The 22,635-nt window shown below is 42.6% G+C and overlaps 2 protein-coding genes across 2 annotated transcripts; one reads left to right on the forward strand and one right to left on the reverse strand.

Annotated features, from left to right (window-relative positions):
* Positions 1 to 347: 347 nt before the first annotated feature.
* Positions 348 to 9,180, forward strand: LOC139387420 (sodium/potassium-transporting ATPase subunit beta-3-like). The gene is made up of 7 exons (XM_071133573.1): positions 348 to 561; positions 2,669 to 2,797; positions 3,517 to 3,615; positions 4,641 to 4,834; positions 5,423 to 5,473; positions 6,869 to 6,955; positions 7,263 to 9,180. Exons 1-7 carry the CDS (start codon positions 444 to 446, stop codon positions 7,428 to 7,430), a joined length of 846 nt encoding a protein of 281 aa, XP_070989674.1. The 5' UTR covers positions 348 to 443; the 3' UTR covers positions 7,431 to 9,180.
* Positions 9,181 to 10,965: 1,785 nt separating this feature from the next.
* Positions 10,966 to 22,324, reverse strand: LOC139387287 (rhodopsin kinase grk7a-like). Its single transcript, XM_071133400.1, has 4 exons — positions 21,571 to 22,324; positions 20,604 to 21,047; positions 12,747 to 13,027; positions 10,966 to 12,348 (listed from the first exon to the last, which is right to left on the reverse strand). The coding sequence occupies exons 1-4, from the start codon at positions 22,165 to 22,167 to the stop codon at positions 12,009 to 12,011; spliced, it is 1,662 nt and encodes a 553-aa protein (XP_070989501.1). The 5' UTR covers positions 22,168 to 22,324; the 3' UTR covers positions 10,966 to 12,008.
* Between the last annotated feature and the right edge of the window lie 311 nt (positions 22,325 to 22,635).

Raw genomic sequence — 22,635 nt, forward strand, 5'->3', positions numbered from 1 at the left:
CTATTACTGAATGGAAAGCATAGGCCTATCATTGTCAACACCATAATCTCTAGATATTTCCAGTTCGCATCTTATTTGTTAGGTACCCCATATTCTCAAATGTTCTCAGGTCATGATAAATGGATAAATCCAGCGTTATTATAGCGTTTTCGTTTAGTGTCTTGGCTATCTAGGCTACTCTGTCCAAGCCGCTCTTTTATCATTACTATTTTACTGTAGCCGCAGCGCTTTGAGTAGCGGAGCGAGGCTTCCGCTAGTGGCAGAAAACGTCACAGATTTTTCAACAAAAAAAAATCAACAAGAGCATCATTGCTTCACTGTGCCGCCCATTCCATTCCAACAATTGACCCAACCACATACCGCCTACATCCCTGATTTCGCCTCATACCATTGCCCGGTGTTCCTCGTATTTGTAAAGAAAAAGGCATCACCAAATTTCCACAATGGCAAGTAATGAAGACAAACCGGCGGCGAAAGAGGATGAGAATGCTGGAAGCTGGAAAGATTCTATCTTCAACCCAAGGACCGGAGAGTTTTGTGGGCGCACAGCGAAGAGCTGGGGTAAGAAAACCTGGACCGGGGCTGGGGCATAGCCCACTGTCGAAAACCATTTTTATTTTATTTGTATTCATATAATTGCAGGCTATTCGATTTGGATGTGCATATTGTCACAGCCTAATATCGGATAGTAATATTATATTATATCCACCCATTCATTCATAGTCTCTATCATTGCGAGGCAGTGGTGGCCTGATAGTGTGCCAATGAATCTATTTCTGTCTCGTTGGTTTTGAAGCATCATATTGTCAGCCTCATGATGTGTGTGTGCGCGCGCATACGTGTGTGCATGGTGCGTGTGTGTGACACTTTGTACATTTCAGCACTGATTAGCTCAAGACAGATGAATGAGACTAGCCCACCTTTAAGCATAATAATTAGAAACCAAAATCAGTGTATTTCAATTGAGACCACAAATAGACATATAGTCTACAACTCAAATACACGGTTTATGATATAGCTGTTGATATACCTTCTTCGGTAACCCCCCCAAATTGGAATTATAAACTATATGCAAATTATATTCATTCAGATTAGATCATACATTAAATGAATGTGCCCTTTTCACAACAATTTGATCAGAAATCATCAATATCTGCCCTGTAGTGTATCGTACTACATCAGTAGTATGCAACAAAAAAAAATCTGCAGTGTGTGCTTGTGTGCACGTGTATGTGCATGTGAATCCTCTGGAACAGACCAATTTATGGCTAACAACCAGCTAGCATGATTATGTGAAGACCTTGATGTTAAAACCTTCACTGGTGTTACTAGTGAGATATACCACTGACACACACAGATAATATGAAAGTATTCACATTTATGGAATATATATCATCAATTTATGGAAGTAATCTATGGTTACTTTGAAGATGGTGAGCAAGCTCAGCTAAATCTATGCGAGCTAGCAGCTAGCATTAAGACCCTGTGTGGTGCTGCGCAGTGGGATGCTCCTCTCCTCTCTCACTCGGCCCCAACATCTCCTCCCTCTGTGGCTGCATGGCTTCCCACATTAGCATGCTTGTCAAGGTCAAATGGGTTTCCCCCTTGATCAAGATGCAGGTGCATGATGGGAATGTGTTGGAGGAGAGTGGAGGGAGGGGGAGGTAGGACAGGGCTGGCAAATATTTTGGAATCCTCCATTCTCTGCTGGCTATATGAGAGGTGTAGGCTGTAGGCCTGTAGTGTGTGGTGAACAACCTGATTGTCTGTTTGCATGGTAGTCCCAGTTCTTATGTTATAGCCCATGTCGTTCAATGGACTCATAGGAATTGCTTACATCCATTGTAACATTATATGGTCTCTACAATAGACATTAATATGCATTAACATGCAGTTATGCAGGATTTGAATTATGTACCAATTCTTGGGGATGGGCTGGATCGAAATACACTTGAGTATACCAAACATTAGGACTACTATACCCTGTTCAAAGGCACGACATCTTTTGTCTTGCCCATCACCCTCTGAATGGCACACAATACACAATCCATGTCTCAATTGTCTCAAGGCTTAAAAATCCTTCCTTAACCTGTCTCCTCCCCCTCATCTACACAGATTGAAGTGGATTTAACAGGTGACATCAATAAGGAATCATAGTTTTCCCCTGGATTCACCTGGTCTATCTATGTCATGGGAAGATGTTTTGTATAGTCAGTGTATATTTCTAAAGCTTATGGGTTGCCCAATGCCCAGCACCCATGGGCAGCCCTGTCATTTGATGAGGCTTCAGACATGGACCTCTCAGTCAAAATGCTAGGCTCTTCTGTCATCTTTGATCATTCTGCCTATCATCATAAGAAAACAAAATGCATACCTTTGCTCAACAAAAAGTTGAGGCTGGAAATTGGTCCTCATCTCTCCTTACTCTCCTACTTATCCAGTTATTTACATGGAAAGCTGTCCTTATTGAAACGCCTACATTTAGATGGATGAATGATCTAAATACACATTGATATGCTACTATGGCAGAGGCAGTTCACCAAACGACCCTCGTCTGATCAGGTGTGTAGACCTAGCTTTTAGCTCGGAGGGCTAACATAGTCTGGAATCGTGCTAATCTCTCTCTCGATCAATCTCTCTCGATTGATCACTCGCTTTCTCTCTACAGGCCTCATTCTCCTGTTCTACCTGGTGTTCTATGCGTTCCTGGCTGGGATGTTCGTCCTCACCATTTGGGTCATGCTGCTGACACTGGACGACTATGTGCCAAAGTACCGCGACCGGGTGCCACACCCAGGTGAGTAGCACCACAGGGAGATGATTTATTCAATCAATCAACCAACCGAATAAATCAACCAATCAGTCAATTGGGTCAGATCGGCAGATGATTTATTATTGGGATTTTATTTGCGTACAAGGTCATTCTGAGGAAAAACGGAACTGAAATATCCAAGAATTGTTGTATTTTGTTGATTTTGAGCACACGCTTTGTCAGTTAGGACAGGTAGTTAGCATTTTTCAATCCTGAGAATCCTGTGGACTACGATTGGTCAATATTGCCCAGCACTATACAGCCACTGTTGAATGATGAGATTTCTGGTTTGAACTAATTAATAGTAATGGCCAAACTCTTTATATACTGTCTGTTTGGCAACACTTTATTTAAAGGGTACCTATATAAGGATGAATGTGTTATGCATGGGTTATGAAAGTGTTATTTATGGGTTATGAATGTGTTATGTATGGGTTATGAATGTGTTATGTATGGGTTATGAATGTGTCATGTATGGGTTTTGAATGTGTTATGTATGGGTTATGAATGTGTCATGTATGGGTTTTGAATGTGTTATGAAGCCCTAATGTAGGTATCCTTTAAATGAAGGGTTACTGTTTGTTTCTGGGTTTACTACATAACATTGGTGACCCTGATTTATTTGTCAGTAGATTTAATTATGTTTTACCAGGTATTTTTGATGAAGGTAGTCGTGATCTCATACTCTACTCTCTGTTTCTTAGGGTTGGTCATCCGGCCCAAGCAATTGGACATGCTGTTTAACAGATCTCAACCTCTCCAGTTTGCCCAGTATGTCCAGACCTTAGAGTCTTTCCTGCAACGTGAGTATGGTTTTTGTTGTCTCCTTGCCAAATCTGTGCCCTTTTCTCTCTCTCTAACTTGCCTTCTTTTTTTCTCTCTCTCTCTCTCTTCTCTCTTTATTTCTCTCTTTGTACTTTTCAATCATGCTTTATTGGCATATCTATGAAATACAATGTTGCGTTATGGGTCTTTCCAAAAAATGAGTGCCTTTTGAGCCCCTTTGACATTTTAAGTAGAACTTGTGCACACATTTTAAAAACTTAATAAACTTAATCAGCTCAATAATATGAATAAAGACGATAAAGAGCATTTTGACATCCTCTAGGAAGATTTTAACCCACTTAACCCCAATATTTCTTCAACTTTTCACCATCATTGTAAAAGCCTTAATTATTTTGTTGCTTTGACAAAGTCATTTCTGAAGATTATTATTTCTTTAATGTGATTAGGGATTAATTTCAAGGACAAAAACAACAATCTTTCCCTCATTTTACGGTCTTCCCTGTTACGTGACCTGACCTCACATTTTAATATGGTGAAACTATACCTTTTAAAATATTTAAAAGTCATTCAAATAGTCAAACCGTTGTGTAAAAGCAGCTGGTTACTGTTGCCCATTGATAGACACAGGCTCTAAATGTTTTCACAATGAACTTTGCTTTGTTACGCTTGCATTCAATTGCCCATCCCGCACAACAAGCTACTGAATATTTCCACACTATAAGGTTGGAATGATACTGTGAAATTGATGATGCTATAATGCCCTTTTTTTGTGTAAGATCTGTTTGAAAAAACTGCCTGAAATGACTGTTTTAGCGGAACGGAGTGGACATCACCAATCGGTAAATGAGTTCATAAACTCAGCAAAAAAGAAACATCCCTTTTTCAGGTTATTGAAATGTAACATCCAATAAAAATCATTCAAAATTCACCAGACCTCCAAGGGAGGTGTGACATTGATGTGATTTTGGAGGTATGGCAACACGAGACTAATAGACCAATAATAAAAATTCATACAAGTCTGTCAATATCGTTTTTTTCTCAGATTACAATGACACGGAGCAGGAGAGGAATGTGGCGTGCGCGGCGGGGGGCTACTTTGAGCAGGAGGGCGAGGTGGGCGAGCAGAGGAAGGTTTGTCAGTTCAAGAGGAGCGATCTGAGCCTCTGCTCCGGCCTGTCCGACTCCACGTTCGGTTACACCGAGGGGAGACCCTGTGTCCTCCTCAAAATGAATAGGGTACTCCTCCTTTCCCTCTTCTCTTTGGATACATATTTGTGTCCCAATTCTCTTTCTTTCCAAAGTGTGTACTCGCACACTCCCCGTCATCTAAAAACATTGGATTGGTTTAAGCATTGGCGTCCACCACTTTTCAATCCATGACAGGGAAGTGCACATTTTGGGAAAATGGTAGATAATTGGGATGAAGCCAATACTCACCAGATGCATGTCATTGACTTGAATACACTCGGCTCCTGATGAAGTGCACATTGGATAAGTGCAGACCCAATTAAATCCAGGGCAGTGCTGTGTAGTTCACCAGTCCCAATTCAAATACACATTCACAAGAGCCTTGCATGTATCAGTAGACGACATTAGCCAATAGTGGATTTCTCTCCTCCTCAATCTAGTTATTTCCATTTGCTTCTCTTTGTTACCATTCTCTATTATTAAGTTTTGCTGTCCTTTTCACCCTCTCCTTATATATGTTTCTATCCAATTGGATTGCTCAGAGTCGACCACATTGATGGTAATGACTTAAATCAGCCGATTGTGTGACTGCGGCTCTCTGATTCGTTGATTGGTTAATTGGTGTTCCATTCACAGATCATTGGGCTGAAGCCGCGTGGAGATCCCTATGTCAACTGCACAGCAAAGGTAAATGTCATCATGATCTCAGTATGTGTGTTTTTGTCTGTGTTTGAAGATAGTCATATACTCTGGTTACCTTTATATCATTTTTGTTATTTATTGTTTATGTTGATTTGTGTCTTCTTTTTTCCTGATTTGGTTTGATTTTGTTTTTCTGCATTGTTCCAGTTGAAGGTTTAGGGTAAGCTTAGCGATGTGGAAGTGTATATGTTTATACAGTATGCAAGTTACTACCTCGTGGAAATAACTTGCATTGTACTAGCAACTTACAGGGTTGTTTTGTTGTCTCCTCCCTTTTTAAGTGCTCTATTGTGTTATCTGCTTGATTTTAGAGTTGCTTTTGCTTCTTGTGGTCCTGTTTGATGCAGCATACCAACATTATAATAGGAACCTTTTAGAACCTACCAGTGTTATTATGCGAACTGGCCATTGACTATGACCTCTCATGGAGCCCAGAAAGAGTAGGCGTTGCTTAATGTAAAAGTGAATGGTTTTACATTACAGTGAACGCAGCTTTAGGAATATATCAACATTCTTACATACTCATATGAACTTGTGTAGATCTGAAAAAGATTTGATAGGTGTGCGCAATATGGCAAAATTGACACACAACACAGAGGGCTATTAACCGGAGGAGAAAGTAAGCAGGTCCGGTACAGTACCGGTACCGGTAAATTAAATAGTGCAGGTACGGTGTACTGGTTAAATACGAGCCTATCACAATAATGAATACAAAGATGACATGAAAACTGTAGGTTATTACACAATAATTTCTCATTACCACTTGTCAGCCACACTCCAAAATGTCCTGTGGTTTGACATGAACACTAACATTTTGCGAAAGCAGAGATGACTGGCCAGGACCGAGATGCGCACAGACAGCAGTTGGACGCATCAATCAATTCTGGCTTCAAGTGTGCCTAATGTAATGACAATTGTTGAACGTGATTAGCCTACCCGTTTCAGTGTTTTAATAGATGCTGGATTTTTTTAGGCAAGTGGACGAACATGTAGCCTACTTAAAAAAAAATAAAAATTGACAATCAGATGAAAACATCATGACTGGTTGTCTTCTCGCCCCATTTAAAGGTAAATACATTTTGACAGTTAAATGACATGTCTGTACTATTAGGCTCATTAAAAAAATGTGTGCGTGCGCTACATAGGAGGTCCCATACCGGGAATAAATAAATCTACTTTCACCTCTGCATTTTATCTACTGATGCAAGAATTTGGAAGATCATTGGATGGACCTATGGTTGATTGAGCTGTTCTATCCAACCCTTTCAGATCTATATGAAGTCCCAACAGTAGACATGGGATAGGATATACATACTCTTGCTCTTCTATCATTTTTCTGTGTTGACTATTATTCTTTCTCTTCCTCCTTTGCCTCTTCAGAGGGACACACCCATACAGATGCAGTACTTCCCTAGTGAGGGGCGGTTCGATAAAATGTATTTCCCTTACTACGGCAATAAGCTTCATGTAAGTTTGGGTGAAAGGTCAAGGTTCATCCATTTTTGTCTTGTCGTACTGGTTGGTGCTATATCGGAAAGCATTATTATACAACGATGCAAGAATTTGGAAGACTGTTGGATGAGCAACAACAGTCTTTGTTGGTCAATTATCATTTTTTTCCCTTCCACTCCTTTGCCCCTCTTTTCTTTACCACCCTGTGGCACTCTTACTGTGTGTCTCACCCTCCCTCTTTTTGGTCCTTCCTTCCACCTCTCTTTATCTCTCTCTCCCCCCCCCCCCCCCCCCCCCCCCCCACTCCATTCTCTGTCTGTAGGAGAGGTATGTGCAGCCCCTGGTTGCGGTTAAGCTGTTGCTGAACAAGGACGACTACAACACAGAGCTGACCATCGAATGCCGGATCGAAGGATCTGACTTGCGCAACAACGACGATCGAGACAAGTTCCTGGGCCGTGTCACCTTCCGAATCACAGTCAAAGAGTAGGGAGTAGCGAGGAGGAGGATAGTGTGGAGAAATGTGGTTCTGACCTTCCCCGGACGATTCCTATTAGAATAAAAATGGGCCTAATTCCAAACCAATCCCTCCACCGTTGCTCCATATCCTAGGCGAGGGACATTCAAATCTGGTATTATTCATACTGCCTTGGTAGTTCATTGATTGGCCAGATAGTCTACTCATCTGGTGTTACAGGTCAGTCTCTGGTTAGGTGTGATAGGGAAAGCTTAAAAAACAGCAGTGCTGTGAACCCCGAATCCTGGATTTGAATAACTTGTTTTTAGGTTCTTGTTGACGCGATCTTGTATTTCTGATAGTGTTGGATATGTGTAAGCATAGAAAGAGTGCTAGATGGAGCAATTATCATATAATAGAGGATACCATTCCTTTTAGATCTACAGTACATCACACCCAAAACGGGCCTAGAATAGTGCCTAGTGGTAGGGGGTGAGAGATCGGTTTGGGATTGGATCAAAGAAGGATAGGGCAGTGATGTCATCCATTTTTAACTACTGTATCTCCTGGAAAAAACGGTAATCCTGCCAAATTCAATGGAACATCTAGTTCCCTTGTTTGCTTCTATGTTTACTATAATATGGCATCATCTTTTTCCTATCCTTCATTATCTCACGCAAAGGTATTCATTGTCTTTCACGATTTACCAACCTAACGGCCATCATTCCCTTCTATTAGTCGGCTTTTGTTGTCTGACCCAGTGCTCTAGTGTTGATCTAGGAGCTTATTTTCTATTCCCAATGGTTCAGATTGGAGATTAAATGTGGTAAACTGAACCTAGATCCTTGCTTAGTGCCATGGGTTGGATCAACAGTCAGGAGTTAGCCTCAATCTGTATTTGACTTTCATTCATCCACTGCCAATACAATCATGTTTACAGTTGACCCTCTCACCAACAATTATTCCTCAAAATCACATAGGGACAACTAAATCATAAGGTCAAAGACAGTTAAACACTGTCAAACTGAGATGACCTCAACAATTAAATGTCTTTGAGAACCCTTTTCCTCTTGGGACCACATTTTGAAATTAGGGAACTGTAGATAAGTATGTGTGGTGTGGTCTGAACACAACCCAGTCTTGTGCCGTCTGTCTGTCTCGGCTGCATGTCTATGTGTCTGTTTACTTTACCCCTATACCTCGCCACTGTAATAGCCATTGTTTGGTGAGCGTTCGGATGCAAAATGGCTGCTGTGCAACGCCCAGGTGGGTGCTATACATTGATGGAGGATGAGGGGAGTTATCCTACCACACGTACACACACACATACACACCACATCAAATCACTTACGCATGCACACACCACCCCAACACACAATGTAAAGCGCTTGGAGACCTGTGAGAAAGCGCTGTGTAAATGAAATCCATTGTATCTATGTACTGTATATCCTTGTATGTATATGTACCTATCTTTGGGTCTGAATGCTTGTCTGTTTGTCTATATATTCTCTCTCCTACTCTCTACCGTCTGTGTCTGTCTTTCTCAATGTATATATTTAATGGATTCACATTGTATTTTTTTCTGTCACAGAACACAATGTCTGAGCACTGTAAAGAAATAATTTAAAGAAATATTTACAGGATATGATCATATTCAAAGCTATGTTTATACAGTCTGAAATGGAACCTACATCTTGAAAGAACAACTTCATATGCAGGATGCCTTAAGACCTGTGCAACAATTATGGATTAAAAGGTGATTTGGGAGGGGGAAAAAATCAAACCTGTGGTCCTCTTAAGTGTGGTTATTTATTGATTGTCCAGGTGCAAGTAACATGTGATATTCTACTTTTACCACAAGAGGGCAGCAGCATTAAGACAGAAATCGGTCGACTGAAGATTCCTTCCTTGCTTGCTGGAAGGAATCTTGCGATGGTGCTGCCCAGTGGTGATATTTAGCATAGTAGTAACCTAATGGTTTGCTCTCAGGCAATAATTGTGTTTAATCACCCATTTTCATGAGTAGTAGATCGTATGCATCAGCTTCAATTAAATGAGCTTGGTTGGCAATTAGATAATTACTTTGATTACCATAAGTCATTTACCTTAAACAAACTGTGATATAGAGGAATACATTAATTGAAGGGGCTTGCTTGCCGAGAGAAGTATAATGTTTCTTGCTTGCTATTGATTACAGTCATCGTGACACTGTTTGTAAGGATATTGGAGCAAACTAATATGTTCAGAACCTTACACATAAACCAGCACTTGCTAGCTTTATTGGCTACATGTTTAGCCAAGGTATTACACTACTTGTATAGTAGGCCTATGTTCAAAGGCTGATGCAGGAATGTGACTACAACATAGACCATCAGGAAAATAGGATATTGGTTTGGGGATAAGTATATTTCAATCTTGGAGGATAATGTCATGATCAGAAAAGCTTGAATTTCTAATGAATCAGGAAAATCCCTGCGACAGGCAATGGCGATACAATGTTGAACTCTAGGATCCAACAGTTTGAGGCACTGTCCTTCACCATCAATAGCTGTCAATACCTGAGTCCCGCTCCTTAAAAGATAATCTCTCTGCTTTTAGCTCTAGTAGCTTCTTCTACCTTTGTCACTCACTTAATGGTCCTTAAGCCCAGCCCTTGGAATATTGTCTCTGCAGTAAGGGAGCGAAATGCCGCACTGGGGTAAATGTCAGGGATGTCCCCTCCACCCATTCTGTTTCACTCAAAACGAATAAAAAACACAGTTTTCTCTTTATACATCTCTTGCTCTGCTTCCTCTCCCACTCTTTCGTTCCTTTTCCATGTCTCTTTCACCCTGTGCTTACTCCCCTCCAGTAGTCTATTGATTTGGTCGCCTAAACAAATCCCAGGGTTGAGCTCTATTTTCCCCACCTATCCTTTTCAGTAGCTAAATGCCATTTTGTAATGCGTCTATTTTGGGGCTCCCGAGTGGTGCAGCGGTCTAATGCACTGCTGCATCTCAGTGCTAGAGGTGTCACTACAGACCCTGGTTCGATTCCAAGCTCTATCACAACCGGCGTTGATTGGGAGTACCATAGGGCAGTGCACAAGTTGTCCAGCATCGTCTGGGTTAGGGTTGACCACCGCAGGTAGTAAGAAAAAACACAAGCTGTAAAAGACATATCTTTTTTTTATTCAAATAATTCAAAATTCAAGCAAGTCCCTGATAAATGTCTGACATTCCTACAGTAGCATATGTAATGTTTTTCTCTCATATTATATTTACAAGTATATTTATATTCAGAGTATAATTAACATATTTACTGTAAAAACATAATACTGGTCAAGATCTGGAAAGTTTGTCAATTTAAAGTTATATGAAATAAGTCTTGAGACAAGACAAAAGGGAAATGTGATTTTTTTTTTGTTAAAGGTTTTGAAGGCTAGCTAGCTAACTAGATTCTAACTTGAGATTTGTACATATATCTCGAACTTCAGACAAATCACATCAATGGAAGCAATTTTCTAGTTAAAGGTGCGCACACATATCTCAGGGAGGAAGAAAGCCCTAAAAATTCACATTTTGGGGGGGGGGGGGGGGCTGGTACTAGAACACAACTGCTCTAAATGTTCAACTTTCGAATATAGAGTCCAACTGTCTTTTCTCTACATTCCTCTCTCCTGACAAACCAGGGCATAGAACCTTTCCAAACACAAGAGTTGAGCATTCTTCCAGTTCTGACAAGCACCTAATCTGTGGATTTCTCCCCTCTCAGTGCATAAATATACATATTTATATTCATAAACAACACCGTTTTAAAATAAAACTAGATGCTGGACTGTGAAGTCCACCTGCTTGGAAATGTAGTGATTGACTTCACTGGGTTTAAAGGTGAAGAGTCACTGTAGGTAAATAAATGTTACCTCCACCACATTTCATTTGAAATAATTTCTGTTGGTAGAAATCATAATTTATTTGCTTTTGATTGCTTCCAGGTGAAATGTGTAATAAGGTGAAGTGTCCCAAAAAAGTTATCACCTCTGCCTTTAGAGAGGCAAAAGGAATGTAGGGGGTGGGGGGAGCGAGAAAAAAAACGTAGCCGTATCAAATTAAATTAATGCACCACAATCAAGAACGAGATCCCAACCATATTCCTGAACTAATTCATTCAGCATATCGTGCTCCATTGTGGCCAATGCCTAGGTTTGAGGGCTAGCACTGCTGTCTGCATATGCTAATCTTTCGGATGCAGGTTGTATGTAACCAGAGGACTGTATTTATCCATTAATCATACAATGTTTTTGTATCCACAATATGAATTTGTTGTGTTTTACTCTTTTACTCTTACTCCATGTTGACCAGGGGGGCACTACTACATCATGTGAAACATCTGGGAGTAGCTGCAATCTGAAGAGACAATACCAATCTTGGTAAAGCCACATTTGGCTACTAAAATCAATGGCAACCAACCCGTTCCAGGGAAGGATACCTCATCTCTCTCTCTCCTGCTGCTCTCCTCCCTTGTAAAATAATTTGTGTGTGTAATTTTTTGTTGTAATTTTACAGAACATGAGCGAATCAGTTGATGTGTTGGTGACACACTTGTGTATATATATGTGCCAACTTTGGTTGCTCACAGCAGTGTGCACGTGCCAGACTTTCCCTCGTCGTCACCCCCCCCAGCGGACTCTTTCCTGTTGGGGTCATTGAGCTCGTCAAACAGTCCCGTTTCTATCATCTCCTGTTGCCATGGAATGGCCACGGCTCCCGTGCCAATCTCCTTGAAGAACTTCTCATCGTTGGCATCGAACACAATGCCCTTGATCTCAGAGAACTCAGCAATGTCGCCAGTGTCCTTGGCGTACACCACGTTGGGCTTGGGCACCCAAGGGGGGTCGATCAGACCAGCCTCCAGACGAGGGAAGTTGATGGCCTTGAACCACTCGTGTTTTCGGGGATCCTCGCCTCCTCCCCTGTAGAGGACAGAATTTTGACACCTCCGCATTAGGATCATACTGGCAGGTCAAGGCAAAATAGGTTTACTACACAGTTGACTAGTTGTTTTCAGAGTGCATTGGATAGTCTTGATTCTGCCTTGATCAATTGTAATGTAGGTAGATGACTAATAACCGAGTTGAAAATCTGTTGTATCAGCATGCTAGCATTGGAACTGGAAATTGAATGGAATTGAAAAGGAATGGCCAACCCTTGCCATCAAGCTAGCCAGACAGCCAAAACGCTATTATCCCAGCAATGGTGAGCTACCTGACTTGAAAGGGCTGTTTCTTCATAAATGACAACATCAGTAGAAAATAGAGAATTGTTATTATTGCAAATATTAGTCGTAGCCTGGACGGACCGATGCTCTTACTTGCAGCCCAGGCGTTCATCAGTCTTCTTCTTAAGGAACTCCTGGATGATGGCCTTGGTGGGTGCGTCAAAGTTCTTGTGCTCCCATGGGGGTTCATCATTGATGATGCGACGCTGCACCTCCTCCTTCTCCACCTTTTGCTTCCCGGATTCGGGACCCTTGAAAGGGGTGTAGGCGGCCACCATCTCGTAGATGCTGCAGCCCAGGGCCCACCAGTCCACGGACGTCCTATAGGGAACATCCTGTAGGATCTCAGGGGCCATGTATGCTCCGGTTCCAGCCTGGGACGAGGTAGGGGAGGTAGGAGAGAGATTCAGGGAGTAGGGTAGAAAGATGAAGGAGACAATAAGAGGACAACTCATCATTGTACAGTATGTTTGAAATATACGTTTTAGTTTGGCACATTTTCTATACACACAGACAGACAGACACACACTCACACATCTATATGGATAACCATATACAATCATTAGCATTACGCATGTGAGTAGTAATACATCCTGTTGAGAATGATCAAACCTGTGGTCTTGTACTGTGGAGCAGGGATCATCAACTAGATTCAGCCGCGGGGCAATTTTTTCTTGACTAAATCTTAATAATTTCAAACCTTGCTTTGTATATGATCACATGTATCTCTCTATTATGCGTGGGAATACTTGGGAACAGATTTCCAAAATTAAAATCACTTGGAGCTAATTTCCTGATGTTTTTACAGTCTTTTATGGCCAACAATGAACATAAAATAAAATACAAATTATTTATTTAGTTTTGCTTAGAAATAAATTTGCCCTATAAATTAGATCTTTAGCATGATTTCAAGGGCTTCTCCCCTTGTCTGACTGGTATCAGATATCTATTAGATGTTATCCTGCATGAGTTTAAGCAGGCCTGCTTGCCAGGTTTCTCCTTGTACACTTATTTAAGAGGAATGGACTTGCCACTCCCATTCTTAAGTTGACTATTGACCCGGGGCTTAAACACTAAGCACGTTGAAAGCACCTCTCCAAAACATGGATTGCATTGGATTTTTCATTTCATCAGCTATGGAATACTCCCTGTGATTGGTCAAATCAAAAGACCTCCAAACACCTGATTGGTCCAGCCTTGACTCAGTGAGGACATTGGCCAAATAGCTGGGGAAAATGTTGTCCTCTAATTCCTTGACTTTTTTTGTAGATCCAAGGGCAATGGACGAGGGAGAGATCTCCTTGCTTACTCCATTGAGTACCTTGGGTATTCTGCATGACCTTTTCAACTTTTATTGTAGTAAAATGTAAATCTAAATCACTTTAAAACTGCACAACAATGTGGATATGTATGCTTTTACATGAAACCCCACAGGGAAAGTTATTTCATTGGGCTCACTAATACATAGTCAAGAAATAACAACACTACACATACATTCTTTAATGTATGGTTTACCTGGTTTGACCAGTCTGATCAGGGAACAGATTTGTGTAATGCCTGCTAAGTAAGAGGCTTAAAAGGCCAAAGCCAGCCAAGCCTTTGGGGGGTTAGCCACAGCTCCCTGGTCTGCCAATGAGGACCAGAGAAGATCACTGGATAATGAGCTTACTGGGCTTCTATAGAGCCTGCAACTTACTCTTTGCCACTATTGACCTGCAGAGATGCCCCAATCTGTAAAACTCTCTAATGAATCATTTTTACAGGACAGCTAATGGTAGTCTGGTTCACATGATTGATACACATACACACATCATCTTAGGAACTAGCACAGGAAAAAGTATTCCACATATGCACTTTTCATCAAGTATCAAATCAAATTTATTTATTTTTCAAATCAAATCAAATCAAATGTATTTATATAGCCCTTCGTACATCAGCTGATATCTCAAAGTGCTGTACAGAAACCCAGCCTAAAACCCCAAACAGCAAGCAATGCAGGTGTAGAAGCACGGTGGCTAGGAAAAACTCCCTAGAAAGGCCAAAACCTAGGAAGAAACCTAGAGAGGAACCAGGCTATGTGGGGTGGCCAGTCCTCTTCTGGCTGTGCCGGGTGGAGATTATAACAGAACATGGCCAAGATGTTCAAATGTTCATAAATGACCAGCATGGTCGAATAATAATAAGGCAGAACAGTTGAAACTGGAGCAGCAGCACAGTCAGGTGGACTGGGGACAGCAAGGAGTCATCATGTCAGGTAGTCCTGGGGCATGGTCCTAGGGCTCTGCTAAACACCCAGGTACAAACACAATTATAACAATTAACACAATTAGCCTTGTCTACTCTGAATCACCTAGACAACTTTGCAGTATTTTGTTTTTAAGTGTTATTCTTTACATTATTAGCCCAGAATGTTTTTGTGTTATTACATACAACTGGGAATAACTTTTGGATATCAGAGCGGCGGTAACTCACCAGCATTACCAACATTACGACCAGGAATACAACTTTCCCGAATTGGATACTTTGTCCAGGGCCGTTGATCTGATTAGGCAGGTAGCCTAGTGGTTAGAGCGTTGGACTAGTAACTGAAAGATCGAATCCCCGAGCTGACAAGGTCAAATCTGTCGTTCTGCCCCTGAACCAGGCAGTTAACCAACTGTTCACTGCCCGTCATTGAAAATAAGAATTTGTTCTTAACTGACTTGCCTAGTTAAATAAAGGTAAAATAAAAAACTTAAAACATTCCAGAGGCTGATCCAAAACACTGCAGGCGGAGAAGAGGTATTCGGAGTGGACTTCTAGTCCGACTAAGGAGGCACACACACCACCCACCACTTCCGAGTATATTACTCACTAATTTTCAGTCTTTGGATAATAAACTTGACAAGCTCAGGGCGAGGATTTCCTTCCAGAGAGACATCAGGGATTGTAAACATACTCTGTTTCATGGAAACATGGCTCTCTAGGGATATACTGTCTGAGTCCGTACAGCCAGTTGGGTTCTCAGTTCATCACGCAGACAGGAATAAATATCTCTCCTGGAAGAAGAAGGGCAGGGGTGAGTTTTTCATGATTAACTACTCATGGTGTGATTGTGATAACATACAGGAACTTAAGTCCTTTTGTTGACCCAACCTAGAGTACCTCACAATCAAATGCCAACTGTATTACCTCCCAATCTTTGGTTATAGTCACAGCTGTGTATATTCCCCTTCAAGCCGATACCACGATGACCCTTAAAGAACTTAACTGGACTTTATGCAAACTGGAAACCACATATCCTGAGACCACGTTTATTGTAGCTGGAGATTTTAACAAAGACAATTTGAAGAAAACGCTACTGAAGTTCTATCAACACATTGACTGTAGTACTCTCGCTGCTAAAACACTTGACCACTGCTACTCCAACTTACGGGATACCTGCAAGGCCCTCCCCCGCCCTGCATTTGGCAAATCTGATCACAGCTACATTTTGCTCCTCCCTTCCTATAGGCAGAAACTCAAGCAGGAAGTACCCGTGCTAAGGACTATTCAACAATGGTCTGACCAATCGGAATCCAAACTTCAAGATTGTTTTGATCACACGGACTGGGATTTGTTCCGGTTAGCCTCTATGAATAACATGAACGAATACACTGATATGGTGACTGAGTTTATCAGGAAGTGTATAGAATATGATGTACCCTCTGTGACTATTAAAACCTACCCTAACAAGAAATAAAACCTACCCTAACATCTATGGATAGATGGCAGCATTCGCACAAAACTGAAAGCGCAAACCACCACATTTAACTATGGCAAGGTGACTAGGAATATGTCCGAATACAAACAGAGTAGTTATTCCTTCCGCAAGACAATCAAACAGGCAAATGTCAGTATAGAGACAAAGTGGAGTCGCAATTCAATGGCTCAGACACGAGACATACGTTGCAGTGTCTACAGACAATCACGGACTACAAAGGGAATACCAGCCATGTCGTGGACACCGACGTCTTGCTTCCGGACAAGCTAAACACCTTCTTTGCTCGCTTTGAGGATAACACAGTGCCCCGATGCAGCCCGCTATCAAGGACTGTGGGCTCTCCTTCTCCGTGGATGACGTGAGTAAGACATTTAAGAATGTTAACCCTCGCAAGGCTGCTGACATCCCTAGTCGCGTCCTCAGAGCATGCACAGACCAGCTGGCTGGAGTGTTTACCAACATATTCAACCTCTCCCTATCCCAGTCTGCTGCCCCCGCATGCTTCATGATGTCCACCATTGTTCCTGTACCCAAGAAAGCAAAGGTAACTGAACTAAATGACTATTGCCCCATAGCACTCACTTCTGTCATCATGAAGTGCTTTGAGAGACTAGTCAAGCATCAATTCACCTCTACCTTAACTGCCACCCTAAACCCACTTCTATTTGCTTACCGCCCCAATAGATCCACAGACGATGAAATCCCACCCGGTGCAACTTGGCCCTGGACTTCCTGACTTGCCGCCCCCAGGTGGTGAAGGCAGGAAACAACAACTCCACTTCGCTGATCCTCAACGCAAGGGAATGGTGCGTGCCCTCTCCTGTACTCCCTGTTCACCAATGACTACATGGCCATGAACGCCTCAACTCAATCATCAAGTTTGCGACACAACCGTAGTAGGCCTGATTACCAACAATGACAAGACAGCCTACAGGGAGGTGGTGAGGGCCCTAGGAGTGTGGTCCCAGGAAAATAATCTGTCACTCAATGTCAATTAAACAAAAGAGCTGATTGTGGACTTCATGAAACAGCAGAGGGAGCACCACCCTATCCACATCGATGGGACCGCAGTGGAGAAGGTGGAAAGCTTCAAGTTCCTTGGCGTACACATCACAGACAAACTGAAATGGTCCACCCACACAGACAGTGTGGTGAAGAAGGTGCCTAAAACCTTCAAAAACTTTTACAGACGCACAATTGAGAGCAACCTGTCGGGCTGTATCATTGCCTGGTATGTCAACTGCACCGCCCGCATCCGCAGGGCTCTCCAGAGGGTGGTGCGGTCTGCCCAACGCATCACTGGGGGCAAACTACCTGCCCTCCAGGACACCTACAGCACCCTATGTCACAGGAAGGCCAAAAAGATGATCAAGGACAACAACCACCCGAGCCACTGCCTGTTCACCCCGCTGTTATCCAGAGGGTGAGGTCAGTACAGGTGCATCAAAGCTGGGACTAAGAGACTCTCAGGCCATCAGACTGTTAAATAGCCATCAGTAGCACCTTAGAGGCTGCTTCCCTATATAGACTTGAAATCACTGGCCACTTAAATAACGGAACACTAGTCACTTTAATAATGTGTACATATTTTGCATTACTCATCTCATATGTATATACTGTATTCTATTCTACTATATCTTTGTCTATGCTGCTCCAACATTGCTCATCCAAATATTTATATATTCTTAATTCCATTATTTTACTTTATTTGTGTGTATTGTGTGTATTATTGTGAAATTGTTATATATTATTTGTTAGATATTACTGCGTTATTTAAGAGGAGCTAGAAAAATAAGCATTTTGCTACACCTCAATAACATCTGCTAAACACGTGTATGTGACCAATAACATTTGACTTGATTTGATTTGAGGAGATGCTTCTAAACTAATCTGTTTTTTTGTTCTTTGTCTTGCAAACTCCTGTACTGTGTCTTTGATTGGTCAGATTTTTGAATCCTGGTTTGTTGGAAAAACAGACATGTTCCATAGAGACCATTCTACATTCTCAATAGGCTACATAAGTATAGCCTATCTTTAAATAGCACAAATGATCCCAGAATCTCTTTTTCACTGTTAAGATCAGTGTTTGTTGCAAGAGGACACCCCTTGACATATTCCCTACCCAAACCAACCAAACCCCCAACTTGACTTTCAACGCAGTCACTCAGCCCCAAAAATGTTCATCCTATAATTGGCTGGGCTATAATAACCACTAGGGATCAAATGGATTATATAATGAAGGCAGTCTCCTCTTGGACAGATCCTTAACGATCCAGTAAGCCCTCTCCAGATTTACAGCAAATGCTTTAGAGACAGAGAGAGGGTCCAGATAGAATATAAATTAGGTCAAAAGTCACTAACCCTAACCCTGGCAGGACCCCATTTCCAGGGAAAACATATTTAGCCCCATCATCTAATAGCTCATCCTAGGCAGGTATACAAATTGTCAAAAGCTCCAGCCATCCAAGTCATAGACTGTTCTCTCTGCTACTGCATGGCAAGCGGTACTGGTGCACCAAGTCTGGAACTAAAAGGACCCTGAACAGCTTCTACCCCTAAGCCATAAGACTGCTAAATAGTTAACCAAATACACTATATATACAAAAGTATGTGGACACACCTTCAAATGTGTGAATTTGGCATCCACACCGTTGCTGACAGGTATATAAAAATCGACCACACAGCTATGCAGTCTCTATATACAAACATTGTCAGTAGATTGGCCTTACTGAAGAGCCCAGTGACTTTCAACATGGCACCGTCATAGGATAGCACCTTTCCAGCAAGTCAGTTTGTCAAATTTCTGCCAAGGTTAACTGTAAGTGCTGTTACTGTAAAGTGGAAATGTCTAGGAGCAACAACGGCTCGGCCGCGAAGTGGTAGGCCCCACAAGCTCACAGAACGGGAACGTTGAGTGCTGAAGAATCTAGCGCATAAAAAACGTCTGTCCTCGGTTGCAACACTCATTACCGAGTTCCAAACTGCAACGTCAGCACAAGAACTGTTCGTCGGGAGCTTCATGAAATGGGTTTCCATGGCCGACTAGCCACACACAGGTCAAGGACTACCATATGCAGTGCCAAGTGTCGGCTGGAGGGCTGTAAATGCTCACCGCCATTGGATTCTGGAAAGGCATTCTCTGGAGTGATGAAACATTTCATGGTTCGGACAGCATACAATCCATTTTTTTTTCAAGATCGGTGTGGAAGAACTTGATAGGCCTTCACAGAGCCCTGACCTCAACCGCATCAAACACCTTTGGGATGAATTGGAACGCTGACTGCGAGCCAGGCCTAATCACCCAACATCAGTGCCTGACCTCACTAATGCTCTTGTGGCTTGTGGCTGAAATGGAATCAAGTCCCCGCAGCAATGTTCCAACATCTAGCGGAAAGCCTTCCCAGAAGAGTGAAGGCTGTTATAGCAGCAAAGGGGGGACCAACTCCATATTAATGCCCAGGATTTTGGAATGAGATGTTTGATGAGCAGGTGTCCACATACTTTTGGTCATGTAGTGTAGCTACCTGGATTATCTGCATAGACCTTTATTGCACTCTTGCACTCTTTTCACGTACACTGCTGCTACTGTCTATTATCTATCCTGTTGCCTAGTCACTTTATCCCTACCTATACACTGAGTGTACAAAACATTATGGACATCTTCCTAATATTGAGTTGCACCCCCCCACCCCCATTTCCCCTCAGAACAGCTCCAATTTACTGAGGCACATATTCTACAAGGTGTTGAAAGCGTTCCACAGGGATGCGGGCCCATGTTGACTCCAATGCTTCCCACAGTTGTGTCAAGTTGGCTGGATGTCCTTTGGGTGGTGGACCATTCTTGATACACACAGGAAACTGTTGAGTGTGAAAATCCCAGAAGTGTTGCAGTTCTTGACACAAACCGGTGCACCTGGCATTGACATTCATCAGAAGTCCCTTGCAAATACATTAGAAGCTACAGACATGTGAACCATTGAAATTGTCACACTATGTTGAAAAGGTCATTTTTCTGCAAGCTTGCTGTCAGATCGCAATCATAAAGGAACCTTTCACGTCTTCAATTCTCTTTCTTATTGCCTTCATTGTCATGACATTCTCATAATCTCTTCATTCTCCACCATCCCTACTGCTACCGACTTTTGATAGTTTCCCATTGTCACAGTCAACTACAAGTTCTTTAAAAAATCCAACTTCAATAGGCTTACCTTCTGGGAGATGGTCTTTCCGGCGGGCAGCTCCACGGCCAAACCCAGATCAGAGAGTCGGCACTGGCCAAAGCTGTCCAGCAGCACGTTCTCCGGCTTCATGTCACGGTATATGATATCCATTTCATGCAGATGAAGGATGCCTGTGCAGATCTGTGCTGTGTAGTAGATGATACGTGGCATCTCGATACCCTTGGTCTTCTCACTGACGTAATAGATGTGGTACCTGAGGTCACCGCCGTTCATCAGAGTCATGACAAGGCACAGGTGGGTCTTGGTGTCGTAGGCGTAGGCCAGGTTGACAAGGAACAGGCTGTTGACCTTTTCCAGGATCTGCTTCTCCAGCAGGGCCATCTTCTCACCATGTTTCTTCTTCAGGCGTTTCTTGCACAGCTTCTTGGAGGCGTACATCTGGCCTGTGTTTTTCACCTGTACGGCACATACCTGGACAGAGGGAGGCCATGGGTTAAGAGGACTCCTGAATACCTCAGCAAAGCTCCCTAACGGTTGTATAAATGGCGCCTCATGACACTGAGCTTTGATACTGCCCCTATGCTCTAACAAGGAGACATTTGGTTTCTATTGACAATTCTCATCTTTCGGAACAACTCGATAATGATACAACCTTGAAAGTATGCATAGAAGAGTAAGGTGTGATGAAATGGATAAAAAAAATTAAGATCTGTGGGTCAACTTTTAGAGAGAGAGATTAGTTCTTTGCAAAGACAAACTGAGGTGCTAACTGAGGTGTATTTTGTACTAATAGACACTGTGCATCAGTGAAACTATGGGAAAGACTACATAGGATTAATCATTTATTTTGTGCATAGTTCTTGTGTGCATTTTCCTGTTGTCACAAAGGTTTTACATATTCATTAAATAGATAATATTGCAGATACATATTACTGACACATTTTGCACATGTTGCCAAGACATGCTGCTACTGTATTGGTTTCTACATGCTTACCTCTCCGAAACCTCCCTTGCCCAGAGTTCTGAACTCGTAGAAGGTTTTATCACTGATGGGCTGCTTCTCGTACTCCTTCCACTGCAGAAATTTGTCAAAGAAGGGGCTAGTTTGGTAATCCGTGAAGGGTTTGCCTTTCAGAAACTCTCGTGTGGCTTCCTTCACCTTAACATTGATCACTTCATCAAAGTCATTGTCCGTCACTGCCTTGCACTTGTCGGCTACCTCCGCAGTGAGGTAGGTCAGGAAGTTCTTGGAGGCGTCCTTGCAGAACTTGTTTATCATGTTTGTCCTCTGCTTGTCCTTGTCAGCGCCTTCCGCCAGATCCCAGTCATTCAGCTCATCCAGGAACTCAGCGGCATTGATGTACTCTGGGGTAGCAGCCAGGAACTGCCGGAAAAACTTCTTGCCGATCGGCTGCCTCTCGCAGAGCGACTCAAAGTTCTTATCCACAGTTTCCCTGATGGCGACACACAGCTCGGCCTTAGGTAGTGACAGACTTCGACGACGCTTTTTCATCTCCTTGTCGTCGCCACCCTGGGCTTTCAGGTAGGCCGTGTTGGCCACAAGGTTATCCAATCCCCCCATGTCACACATCTTGGCGGCTTTGTCGATCTGTCCCACCTACGCGACTGGGTTCTTCAGCGGTTCCTTAGGATCCCTTGCTCGGTGCAGTGTGTTTCTGAGTGTGCGTGTCTGTGTGAGTGTGCGTGTCTGTGTGAGTGTGCGACTCACTCCAAAGCCAGGGTGTGAATGAGCGACTACACCACAAGTACCTGCAGACCTAAGACACACTGACACACCCAGTAATTACTCATTCAGAATTAAATACCTGGGAGGGATTTTGACTTAAGGATATTTGTGTGGTCTATTCGTAGATGCTGGTCACGGAAAGGGAAACGTAAGAAGGTTCTCTCCTAAGAGGCTTTATGGCTCTCTATATTTGGCCCGTTGTCGACCTGTGACTTGCGGGGCCCATTGAGTTCTGTTGACTAAAAACTAAGGGCGAGATGATGTGAAGAAAGGAAGAAGATCTGTCTGCACACACTCATACACACAAACAAC

The sequence above is a fragment of the Oncorhynchus clarkii genome, chromosome 28 (assembly GCF_045791955.1).
Source record: "Oncorhynchus clarkii lewisi isolate Uvic-CL-2024 chromosome 28, UVic_Ocla_1.0, whole genome shotgun sequence".
Taxonomy (NCBI): domain Eukaryota; kingdom Metazoa; phylum Chordata; class Actinopteri; order Salmoniformes; family Salmonidae; genus Oncorhynchus; species Oncorhynchus clarkii.